Source organism: Rhamphochromis longiceps, linkage group LG1 (genome assembly GCF_057381845.1).
Source record: "Rhamphochromis longiceps isolate RC_006_pf linkage group LG1, R_longiceps_female_GT1.1, whole genome shotgun sequence".
NCBI lineage: Eukaryota > Metazoa > Chordata > Actinopteri > Cichliformes > Cichlidae > Rhamphochromis > Rhamphochromis longiceps.
In genome coordinates, this window is record NC_140557.1 from 37,463,906 (window position 1) to 37,477,111 (window position 13,206).

The following is a 13,206-nucleotide window of genomic DNA, read 5'->3' on the forward strand; positions in this document are numbered from 1 at the left end:
AGTTTCAATGGGGTGTCACAGGGTCCCCTGGAAAAGAAATTGTAAATGTAAAATAATAAAATAAATATTCTTCTGTAGCAATAACAAAGTATAACATAAATTATTCTGTAGCAATTACACAAGAATATCCAGTAATGTCCCTGCCTACAATTAAACACATTCACTTACCGAAAATCGGGGGCATCTGCTGTGGCAAATGGGTTCAAGCCTTTTACCACAAACTTAGTCACTGCTCGTGACATTCGTCTATCCTGGCCTGAAAGAAGACGCTACCGGTAGACTGCAGCGAGAACTGCCAGCGACTGAGCCAGACTCTGTCTGTCTCTCATCATGGTCACCTAAATGCACAGTAATGGCAGGTTTAGTAATAAGGCAGATCGCGCTAACATAATATGCACTGTTAGTTGATTATTTACCTGCCGCAGTAACGGGAGAGGACGTGCAAACGTTACCGCTGCTGCTGGGTTGAGATTCACGACATTCATTTAAGGTCATCGCGTGTTTTGTGAGCAAATGCTTTTGCATATTCGTAGTGTTTCCTCCCTTAAATGAAATATCTACTTTGCAAGTATTGCAAGTGGCCCTGTTGTCATCCGTTCTCGTAAAGTATAATCAAACTTTTGAGCGTTTGAGCCGCCATGTTTCCTGCCAGGTAAATGATGCTCCGCAATGTGGTGACGTCATTCGGGGCGACTGGAATCGATAAGGGAATCGTTTGCAAAAATGGCAAACAATTCCAAGGAATTCAAACAGTGGGAACCGGTTCTCAACAAGAACCGGTTTTCGATACCCATCCCTATTTCTCAATAAACGATAAACAAATCCATCCAGCACAGAATGTGAGCTTTATTTCATGTAGCGCTAACGAAACCAGAAAATGTACAAACATCAGTTTATTCTTTTAATTCATTCATAGCTTCCCACTTCTGTTTGATGCGGCAGCTCTTGATTCGTTTTCCACACAAACCCAAAGAAAGATTTGTTCATGTGTTAAATTAAATTCTGAAAAAGATCATGTCTGCATTGTTTCATCAGAATTTGATCTTTAAATACTCTGAGACAAAGTTTACTAAAACAATTGAGAGGCAGCTAAGTAGAATTACATGATTTTTTTTTAACGATTAACTGAAGACGTGTTAAAATGACATAATTCACTTCTGTATTTCACAATAATTATCCAGATACGTTTATTTATTGTTTACATTTATTTTTGCAAATTGTGAAGCAATTTTAAAAACTTAAAAAAATAAATCCAGGAGTGCTTAAAAAGTATTAAAAATGCAGAAGGGATAGAAGCTTCCTGTCTCATGCCTTCAAATGAAGTAATCATGTCTGCAAGAGCGAGTTTGAAATATGTTGTGCATCTAACATAGCCCCGCTCCATCCCACAAAAGGTCTCGTTGATGTAAGTATATGAAGCCTAGGACTGGTTTCCAATAGTCCCTGTTCAAATGAAGGGAAACTGAGCCAAGTGTCTGTGATGACTCACATACAGTTAATGAGCAGGAACCAGACTTAGTAAAAAACAATTATATATATATGTGTGTGTGTGTGTGTGTGTGTGTGTGTGTGTGTATATATATATGTATATGTGTATATATATGTCTGTATATGTATGTATGTGTGTGTGTATAAAGTTGTATTAGCCACTGTTTAGTGCTTCCTTTGGTGTAGATGTAAAGGGTTTTTGTAAATACAGTTGTCTTACGGATGTTAATTTTTTCTCATTTGTTATTTTACATTGGTTGGTCTTTGAATACACACGCACATTATAAAGACAAAGAGAGTCTCTTTGGCACATATACATACAGTATATTAGGTTCAAAAGCAAATATGATATTTTTAATCCACAACACAATAAGCAGAGTTCAACCATTTAACTCATTACAAGGTTTCTTAAAACAGTTATAATCAGTTATATTGTAGTACATTTGTAGCTAATCAGCGCCACACAATAAAATACTGTATATTTATTTTCTGTAAGTATCAAAGGCCAGACCTGATTTAACATACTCTAACAAATGAATACAGCAAATAAGCAACGTTATGAAAGACATTACACAGCTGACACAAAATTATTGTGTTATGATTAAAGCTTATTTTTCATACATGAACACTGTGAAACAATCTGTTATTAGATATCACCAGTCAAAGATAAAGCATCTAATTCAGTCTGTCGTGACTGCTGTTTCAGGTTTTTCCCATTGTCTGTAGTGTAAGGACAGGTCACACCACAGTTTGAGTAGTGAAGTTAGTGTCTGCATTATATTCTGGTCTATTGTCTGAGAAAGGACTACGCAGTGAGAAGAACTGGAATTACTTTTACTCTGGACAGGTAGCCAGTGTGTCGATCTTCTTAAAGACTTCCAAACCTCCATGTTGGAAAAATCTGAAATGAATTACGCTGTGGACGTTCAACACTCTGATTAACTTGTGAATCACAAACTATCACATCAAATTAATGCTGCAAGAACCACATCCTTGATTAGATTGACAGTGTTTATTTAAAGAGAGTGGCAGATGGAATAAAGATAGCTCTAGACCTGAGTCTGTGGACTGGGGAAGGCCTCAGAGCTAGACCTGAGTCTGTGGACTGGGGAAGGCCTCAGGGAGAACTGGCAGGAGCTTTTGGGCCAAGCATTGTGTGGGTTGGCAAGCGTGAAAATGAAAGGAAATGTGCAAGAAAACCATACAACCATGGGACCAGAGGGGAAGTGTATGAGGTGTGGTCCCACTCCTGAAATTCAGATAAATTATTTCAAAAAAGAAAAAAAGACAATGAAACAGCCCCATTGTTGGGATTAAATATTTTACAGTGCCTCAATAATGCACTGGTGAACAACCTTCAGTTGTTCATCTGATATCGGTCCACTCATGTTCACTAATTATGGCTTGTTATTATGGTACCCCGCTTCTCAGCCCACTTACAGACTGGCGACCTGTCCGGGTGTGCCCCGCCTCTCGCACTATGACTAGTCTAAAGCAGGTGAGCAGCAGCTGCTCCACAGAGCTGAGTTTGGCACACAGTATACCTTATTCCAGGTGAGATTGTTTTCATCAACATCCCAGGATTAGCATCTGAAAACGTGATTGTTGGAAACCCAGCTTTGCATTCTGTCCCCTTTCTCATAATGAAGTGTCTTTATTTGATCATGTAGTGTAATATTTAATGACAGCTCTAATTTTTTAAAACCTCGTCACCACTAATATCTTCGGATATCTGTAATCTAAGTTGCTGTCTCGATGCTGTAATGAACCTATAAGTTGAATTTGACTTATTGTTTTGGTGCTGTCGATCAACCCTTGATGACATCTCGCTAGCCAATGAGCTGGAGGTTTCATATCACATATGCTATTTGAAAATAGTATGACCAAGATTTACAAAACAGATCAAAACATATATTCAGAACAACCCAAAATAGGTGACTGAGCCATTCTCCCACAGACTTTGATAGGATCAGAAGTTATTTTGAAACCACAGCTATCGCCATGTGCTTCCTGTCATACAAAATTCTGGTTTTTAGGCATTTTTTCAGAAATACTAAAGAGAAAAAGGAGAAAATTATTCAAAGTGGATTCTTCTTTTACACAAAAACAAATATAATATAAAAATATATGATGGCTGTGGGAAATAGCCACAATAAAAAGGCCATTTCAGTCAGTTTTTCTCTTTGGTGTTTTTAAAGGTGGCACAAGTGTCACCTAAAGTGCTCTAAATTGTACAGTAAGCTGATCAGGCTTTTAAATAATCGTGGACTCTCAGTATTTCTGGAATACATGCATCACAAGGAATCTGATGTTGGTTTAAAGGTCCAGAAATGTTATATCTGAGTAAAGCGTGCGACAACACTCATCCCCTCAGTTCTGTTTGGGTCCTCTGTTGCTGCAGAGCCTTTCAAGCGGCCATAACAGTTCATCCTCTCTGGGTCTGTATGGCACCACATAGCTCTCCTCTTCAAGCAGAATTCGGTTTAATGTGCGCTCATAATTAATGTGACGTCGCGCCATAAAGATATACTGTTTCCCTACTTCCAGGTTAGGGCAGTCGCACACATTAGGGACCCACAGGAACTCCCGGTGCTCCAGGCGGAACCGGTTCCGGTAGGTGTGGATGATCTGGACGTCGTAACGAGTTTCCTCACCTCGTTGCAGCTTCAAAAGGACTCTTGCCCGGAAAACTAAAATAAAATAGCGATACTAATACAGCTGTATGTGGTAACAAGCCACTAAAAACAGCAAAAATAGAATATGTAGTCTTACCAAAGTCCTTCTGGCAATACTGTCTCTGGCGTTCTCGTCGACCTTTAACACGCTGGCATTTGCCACAATGCCCTGAAGGATATGGCAACCGCAAATTAGTTCAGACAATTGCAGACATAAATAAAAATATGTCTCATAGAAATACACCCCATGGAATTAGATGAAAAACATTAATTAGTCTTTAATTCGTGTTTCTGCCATTTAGAAGATAGTGATCCTTTTGTGACAGCCAAAAATGGCCATTGTAATAAATTCATCCCGGATGAACCCCCACTTGCCAAAAACGGGCCACAAGACAAAAAGGGAGACATACACAAATACTTATTAATAGACTATTTATTTTAAATGAAAGACACAAGAAGAGACGCTAAACTAACCATCGTGTGTGGTTAGTACAATCATTTGTGTAAATGGGTGAATAAGGTGTGTGCAGTTTTCTCAGGGGTAAGAAACAACTGAGCTCTGAGGACGTTGATAGTGCACAGGCACAGGAGCCCCATGCCAACAGATGTAACCTGCCACTCAAAGCCAAAAGGAGGGAAGGATGGAGTGGGTCATCACACACAGGCTTGGATGAGAGCCACACTGAAGGTACGTCAACACTAAAGGTGGTACTATCAAATGTTTCTTTTTAAAGGTACTTGGCTAGTAGGTTGTTCTCAGTAACTCAGATAACTTGCCACAGTTCCTCTGTGAATGTGGTCCCAGTGCCAAAACTAGGACTGGTCACAATGACTGATGCCAAAAACTTTGACCCCAAAGATGGAGCCATAACCAAAGACAGCTGCAGTCTACAGATTCTCTCTGCGATGATATTATTCTCAAGGACGTTAGCCACACTTCTGCTGTGCAGTTATCAAGTGTTGCATATACTGAAATGTCAAAGGTATCAAGTTCTTTTTTCTCTTAATGTCAGACTGATTGTTGAGATCACGGCTATGTGGGGTCTTAGCAAAATACACAAGACCTCTTGTTATTCTTGTGCTTCAAGCTGTTTTTTATTACTCTAGCTTGGAGTTAATGTGGCATTTGGCCTTGGCACATATTTGGGACTGATCTAATTTATAGGGTACATGAAGTTTTAAAAAATACCAGTTTTAGCTTGTTGAGTGATGTGATGGGTTGCTTGAACATACTTTCAGGTGAGGGCTGAGGGAGGAAATTTCTACGGTTCTCGTCCCGCTCCAGACGAGGCAGGATGGGCTGGTGGGGACGCTGGTGGTGTGGTGGCTTCACTGGCTGTAAAACTAGAAGAGACAAAATCAACACACTAATATCAACATGATTTTTCAAATCCTTGGGCATCTTACAATTGGCTGTTTCTCTATGTATTGCAACCACAATCACTTTGGGCTCCAAAGCAAAAACATGGAAGAGACCAAAAACTGGTCTGAGTCTAAAACTGGTCAGTGATGTCACGGTGGCTATTTTCATCTTTTATATACAGTCTATAGTCAAGGTTGATCCACTTTTTTTTAACCTATTTTTGATTATTACTTATTGCTTTCGTTTTTTATTTTATTAAGTTTATTTTATTTTATTAAGTTTAGGCAACAAACCTCTGGATTTAAGAGTGGGAAGTTGTGCCTTCATTCCATTTTATCCAGCACTAATGAAAAACCTATAGCTGTGTACTAGAAAGGCAAACTCTTTCTCTGGAACTCCATTTCCATTGGATATAAAAACATATTTTATGTCGTGTTGTGGCTTAAATGTTTGCTGTTGTTCATTTCATTTTGGATAATGATCAACAGGCATGCACTGATATTACAGCCTATCAGTTAACAGTGTTTTTCATTATATAACACAACAGGAAACATTATTTGAATATATTAATGAAATGAGAGAGCAGCAACTTTTTCTCTCTCTTTTTTTCCCCTTTCAATTATAAGTTAAAAAATGTGAAAGCAATGCCATACTACTGTTATGTTCAATTGCTTTCTCAATAAAAGAGATCATGATTGAAAAAAAAAAAGAAATGACAGAGCAGCTTAAAAATCCACGATGTGTCTCCGTTATTCAACTTCACATTACATATCTAAAACTAAACCTGGCATTGTAAAAGATAAAATATATAAAAAACCTGCATCATACAGTCTGTTTTGCTTCGGCAAAAAAAAATTCATTCTGACTTTATTATGTATCATTGCGACCTGAAGAGTCCCGTTTTTATCTAATAAACAATCAAAATACTATTTCTGTCAATGATATGAGTTCTGCTTTTGGCAGAAATTCCCCTTCTGGAAAATGTTTTCCAGAGAGGCTACTTAGATTTATTGCAGGGTCGGATGGAGTCTGACAAGAAGGCATGGCTCCTCGGGCTCAGTGCAGATTCCCATGTGAATATTTAAGGAGAGATTGAACACATGTGTACTGTGTACTGTAATCCTGAAACTTACACCAGCTGTGTTTCTCAGCAGCAACCAGGCCAGCCTGCAGATAAACTATTTTAAAATCAAATGGGACCTGAACATGGATTCTTTTCAGCCCTTCATCCACTGTGAGTGTTTTCACTTATTCAGCTGAATTAGAACTTCTGTAAGGGTGCTGTGTGCACGCCTTTAGGTTTGCTGCCACTCGTCTGACAACTTCCTCTGTCAGACAATAAAATGCACTCATGAGCTAATCTTGGCTTTATATTTATCTCTGAAAGGAGTCACTCAGCCAATATTTCTGAGTTAGTTTCATCCCATGCTGCTGATTAAAGATGCATAAATATGTCCAAAGTAATTTATTACATATTCATTAGGTTACTCAGAAATGTGTACTTTCTGCATTTTCAAGTACTTTGCAGAGTGGTCAGCAATCTGCTATTTTCAGCATTACCACAAGTTTGTTTGTTAATTTAGCATCATTAGCGTTGCTTTATCAATTTATAAAGTCAGTGAGGAGCATCTATTGTTTCAGTTGTGTTTTTTTGTGACTTGCGTGTCTACTGCAGAGGGCATGAATGAATAGGCTGTGTCTCAGAAGGACATAGAACATGAATAACATGTTATAGTCTGACTTCAAACGAGCACCTGAGAGCATAAACACATCATAATTCCTGAAAAAACAGAGGAATGTAGCAAAACAGGCATTTTCAGCCTCAGATTTGTGCAGAATCAAACTTGTTTTTCATCCCCTGCTGGTGATTAGAAGAAATTATCATTTCTTTCTGTATTTTTACACACATTCTGTATCTGCGGTTTAAAGTGAGCACTTGCATCTGTACAGATACAGCTCTTAAATGGCTGTTAATGGCACACTTGTTATTAATCTCTCTCTCCTCCACAGCATGTCTTTATCCTGTCTTCCTTCTCTCACCCCAACCAATCACAGCAGATGGCCCCGCCCCTCCCTGAGCCTGGTTCTGCCGGAGGTTACTTCTTGTTAAAAGGGAGTTTTTCCTTCCCACTGTCACCAAAGTGCTTGCTCATAGGGGGTCATATGATTGTTGGGTTTTTCCTCTGTATCTATTACTGTAGGGTCGACCTTACAGTGTAAAGTGTCTTGAGGCGACTGTTGTTGTGATTTGGCGCTATATAAATGCAATTGAACTGACATTTTTTTTGTAGATGAGCTTTACTAACCACTGAATAATTCGGCTGCATTTTTACTTTCAAAGCATAACCGTGTGGGGTTATTTTTGTTTCTGCATGTGGCTGAAACAGCCTCTGTTTCTGGAATAAATCCATCCGTCACACAGATCACAAAGAGTCTGATGGTGATCCATGTAAACTGAGTATAAACTACTGTAAATGTTTAGTGCTATTACTGCAGACTGCAGAGACTGCACAGGACCAAAGCCTTAGTTTTCTTCTTTTTCTTTTTGTAACCTGGATTTCCCTGATGACTGCTCGTTGCCCAGTAATATAAAGTGAACAGAGAACACTTGTAAGTGAGTGCTGTACATGTATGTACAATACTTGGTGATGAGAAAACACTGCTTTGCATCATAGCTAGCATTCAGTTACTGAAAAGTGACAACCAAAGACCAATGGTGTTGTAGGTATTTGTGGAATGACACAATGAATCTGTCTGGTTCTGGTAACAGATCCACAGCACAACACCACAGAAGGCAGCATTTATGACGTTGGAAAGATAGCACAAAGTCCATTTTAGCTGTTATCATTAAAGAAACAATAAAAACACTGTATTCATGTAAGTATCTGCTCAGTATAGGGCAGATGGTCTGAATGTTGCTGACGGCACACTCTTTCATGAGTTTCTCCCCTTACAGGAATGACTGGCAGAAATTTCTTTAATGTGGTACTTGTGTGTTTTTAAAGGCAGCCTAAAATTTCTTCTCAACCTGAACTGAGCTTTAAGTAACATGAGGTTGTTTGAGAGGTTGACTGACTTACAGTTTACTGACTTACTAAACTAATGGTTTAATGTATGAATCTGTTTCACGAGAATTAAAGAGAGTATATGGGCCTTACACCAGTGAGGTCGGGGGGTGTTTTGTGGAACCCTGGTAGTGGTGGTTGTGGCTGAAGCAGTGGGCTGACTCCAGGGTAGGTAGCTGGCAGTATGGTGAGCCTGTCGCAGTGGGCTCCTCCTCCCGTGGAAGAGAGCATACTGGTCTGGTGGGAGCCAATACTCGTACTCAATCCCCGGGTTTCTGTCTGTTGCCAGAACCTGCACACAAGTGAACAGTTCAGAGTGGCATGGAGAAAAAGAAAAATAGCAAGCTATCAGTCAGGACCATTAGAGCCAAAGGAAGATTTCTATTTCTATCTGCAGTAACCGGATTCTTTCACCGAGCTGACATATACTCTTTCCAAAATGTTTGGGCTAACTCCAAGAAAAAGTCTTTGACTAGCTTCCTCGTTCTCATTTCTATTTTGTTGTTAGTCATCTTGTTATCAGTACATGTGCCCAGATACTTGAAGCTACTCCCACAGACTGACCAGAAATTGAAGGACCTGTCATCAGGCCTGTGTAATTCACCGTCTTGATGCTCAATCATCCAGGTAAGTAAATCTCCAAAGGTTGATTCTGTTCATCTGGACGTTTTCAGTGGGAGAAACGTTTCGTCACTCATCCAAGTGACTTCTTCAGTCTCAGCTGACTGCAGGTTTCCAATCTTATAAACAGTACATTTGCATAATGACTGAAACCAGCTGAAAACGCTACGTCCAGATGAACAGAATCAACCTTTGGAGACTGTGTAATTCACATTTTGTGAACCTTAAACATCAACTAATAATGGATTATCAGTTAGAATTCCAATCTCCTTCCTCAGTCCTCACCTGGAAATATGTTCAAATTCTAATCCATCGAATCCGTCTTGTTGTTGTTGTTGTATTAAAGTCAGATTGACAAATAGCATCTTTTTACTGTAAGTGACATGCAGCTGTATTAAATAAAATCATGTTGCATCTTCTGTGCCCCTTTGTGGTTTATATACAAACTGCAAGGATCCGACTGATCCACTACAGCTGAGGTAAGATGTTCACTAACCACTTGTGCCACATATTTAGCCAGGACAAGTCAAAAGTTAAAGCACCTAGATGAAAGTCACCAAGGGCTTTTGGGAAGTGCTTTAATTATAGAAGTCTTCCATATATTTGGGAATGCGCATGCATTTAACAAAAACTGAAACAGTCTGGTCAAACTGCTGCCCAGATGCTTTATGTGGTTTAATCCTCAACAGTTACAAACTGGGACAGATGACCAGTTGGCTCTGAGCTACATCAGCCATTATGGTACTGGTACCTTTACCTTTAAAGCTGTGGCGTGTCCAGCCCAACCAGACTGGCCACCCCAGGTGCCACCCGAAGCTAAAACAATAAGTGAATCGAGTTTGAATGAGTCACTCACCAAAATAAATCGGGTGTTTTGAGTCATTTGAGTCACTGAGTCAGTTGCTAGGAGAGTGCAAAAAATGTACATTTTCACTCAAACTTAATTTGTTTGTCTTTTCATGTAAACCCAATTGCTAAGATGAGTGATTGAAAAAGAAAAACAACTTTTTTATAGAGCAAAAAAGAGCAAAAAAATAAAGAGTTGTAAAGGGAACATTTATTTTTATTTCAATAGAATATCAATGAAATTTCTGACAGATAGAAATGAAATGTGAATCATCAAAAATCGAAATAAAAATAAAAAAAATTCACAGATTAAAGCGTTCAAAAGTACTAGTCCACTTCAAAATTAATTGTCCCTTACAGATTGGCATTGAGGAAAATAAGCTCCCGAACTTTTCCAGGGCTGAGACGGTTCCTCTTGTCTGTAATTATTTGTCCTGCCTTTGAAAAGATCTGCTCTGATGGAACGGAAGTTGCCACTATGCAGAGTCTCGTCTTCATAATATCGCAGGTTTTTTTGAAGACAGTGGCACGGGACTTCCACCACTCCAGGGGGTCCAGCATTGGGGGTCCAGCATTGCCTCTGTGAAGGGGTTTTGGACTCCTGGCCTCAGTGATGCAAACCGCTTTTCAAAATCGGCCCAAATCACAGGCACTGTCTCAGTGGAAGGATTGGCCTGTGGGACACCCTCTCCTTCCTCTGTGCTGGGTGTTGCCAGTGGCAGTGGTCTTAAGGACCTCGATGCAGCTTCCACAACTCTTGTTACAGCATCTTCTGCATGTCTATCATGCAAAAATGCATGCTTCTTGAACCTGGGATCCAAAAGTGTAGCATCTGTAAGCAGGCTCACTTGTTCGATCCCCCCCAGCCATTTGACAGTTTCTGCCATGAGGATATCTACCATGTTGCGGATTGGCTGATAGATGGAAGGACTTCTCTGTCTGTGTGCAGTAACCCTCTGCAGCCCTCTTGCCATTAAAATGGCTTTTGATCCAGTAACAAACCTGTTGAGGAGAAATAAAGGAAAGACTGTAGTTCCATGCGTTTTAATGCAGTTACAGCCCCTGCAGTGCAGTGCATTAAGCATACATTGTCATAGAAAACCATTTCACAGTTTACATTTAATTGTAAGCTGTTGTAAGAAACATCTTAAATGCTATTATCTGGGAAAGAATTGAAAAAATGTGTTTAGGCAAATGTAATGACAACATGAAATATATACATGTATTATGAAACTATTTTAACATACCTTTCGGCACTCAGTTCCACAGTCACTTCCTCAAAAGGCTGCAGGACCTCACAGGTTTCCTTGACCATCTCCCACTCTTCAAGTGACAGGGTTTGCAGCTGTGGATTCACCAAGGCCAGGGTGGAAATGAGGGGATCCTTCACTTCTGCAATCCGCTTCAGCATGTAATAAGTGGAATTCCACCTGGTTGGAACATCTTTCTTCAGTCGTAGTTGGGGCTGTCCCATCTGCTGCTGTGTCTCTCTCAGTTTAGCAGAAGCCACTCTGCTGCGGCGTGTATATTCAATTATTGCTTTTACCTTTCTGATAATTTCTTGAATTTGAGACTGCTGGATTCCCTTTCTGACTATTAAATTCAAAATGTGTGCAAAACAATTTAGATGGTTCCAGTGCAGAATGTCACCCACAGCCTTCTTGACATTGGCTGCACTATCACTTACACATGCAACTATCTTTTCCATAATGGCCCATTCAGTTGCAATCCTTTCCAGCTCTCTAGCCAGGTTTTCAGATGTATGGTTGTCTGTTAATTCAAAACAGTCCAACAAGTTTGACTGCAGCTTAAACTTGGTCACATAGTGGCTTGTAACAGACATGTAACTTGTTGATGTGCTGGAGGTCCAGCAGTCAGTTGTTAAGCACACAGCAGGTGCTGTCTTGATTTTTTCCTGAACATCAGCTCTTATCTTCTGAAACAAATCGGGCATCAGCTGTCTGGATACTGTACTTCTACTGGGAAGAACATATGAAGGATCAAGTGCCTTGGTGAATTCCCTAAATCCTCTGTCATCAACGATTGAAAAGGGCTGAAAATCTTGGGCAATCATTTTAACCTGGTCAACCTTGCTCTGCTGAAGTGGCATCATGGGCCTTGACACAAATGCTCCCATGTAAGACTGCCTCTGTCTTCTTTTTGCTGATTGTTGTCCTTGCCCTGCTGTGTGTGTGCTTGTATTCTCTTGCTGAGTACTTGTTGATGTGCTGCTGGAATAAACAGGTGATGTGACCGCTGTTGATAATGCTGCTGTTGAAGATTGTTGCTCCTGCTGCTGGCTGCTAGGTTGTCCAATGGTAGTAGCTGGGTTTTGACTGTGCTGTTGTTGTTGTGGGGTGCTTGCTACTGAGATGTCTTCTCATATTGGACGTGCTTCCCCCTCGAAAAGACAAAACTGCCTTGCAAATGTTGCATTGTGCATGTGTTGCACAAAAAAACCCATTGCGGGGGGGGGAAAAATGTATTGATAGCAATTTTGAATATTATTACACAGGAAAATAACAACTACATGTAAAATAATTACACCGTGACGCCTCTGCCTTTGTAAATAGAGGGACAGTAACTGCGTGTGTGTATGTAAGCCTGTAAAAACTGCAGATAGAGACAAAATACTGTTAATCTGACTATCTGCCACTCTGCAATTCCTCTCATGTAAACAATAACGTGGCGCACAGCTGACGTGAAAAAAAGGCACATACCTTTGACGTTGCGTGTCGAACTCTGTATTCCTCGTCCACACGTAAACGCAAAAAAGGAGTTTTAAAAAATCTCAGTTTTCGGTGATTCGAAACGGCGTTTACGTGTGGACGAAACAGCTGCGTTTTCAAAAATACCCGTGTAGGTGTGGACGTAGCATAAAAGAGTCAGTAGTTTATTTTATTACTACCTGTAATTTATTGCAGATTACTTGTATTTGCTTAATTGTTTACTAAATGTTTGAGGTATGAAATAAACCGCAATGGTGCAAAATATGGGGGTGTGTGGTTGGAAGATGTGTTTGTGCGTGTGCGCGCCAGGGGGGCGCGAACATTTTTCATGTAAAACAAAGGGGGGCCCAGCAAAACAAGTTTGGGAACCACTGGCTTACGCTACGATTCAGCACGTGAAGGGAGGGGGTGAGTAACTC

The 13,206-nt window shown here is 40.1% G+C and overlaps 2 protein-coding genes across 2 annotated transcripts in view; both read right to left on the reverse strand.

The window, feature by feature from the left end:
* Nucleotides 1-8: 8 nt before the first annotated feature.
* adamtsl5 (ADAMTS like 5) overlaps nt 9-13,206 on the reverse strand; it is a 63,874-nt gene continuing 50,676 nt past the window's right edge. The window contains exons 10-13 of the mRNA XM_085408252.1: nt 8,685-8,883; nt 5,397-5,507; nt 4,261-4,332; nt 9-4,178 (exon numbers count right to left, since the gene is read on the reverse strand). Coding sequence (XP_085264378.1) covers nt 3,859-4,178; nt 4,261-4,332; nt 5,397-5,507; nt 8,685-8,883 — 702 coding nt within the window. The 3' untranslated portion in view covers nt 9-3,858. The remainder of the gene's footprint in view (nt 4,179-4,260; nt 4,333-5,396; nt 5,508-8,684; nt 8,884-13,206) is intronic.
* LOC146679136 (E3 SUMO-protein ligase ZBED1-like) lies at nt 8,894-12,504 on the reverse strand. Its single transcript, XM_085408277.1, has 2 exons — nt 11,306-12,504; nt 8,894-11,060 (listed from the first exon to the last, which is right to left on the reverse strand). Exons 1-2 carry the CDS (start codon nt 12,193-12,195, stop codon nt 10,553-10,555), a joined length of 1,398 nt encoding a protein of 465 aa, XP_085264403.1. The 5' UTR covers nt 12,196-12,504; the 3' UTR covers nt 8,894-10,552.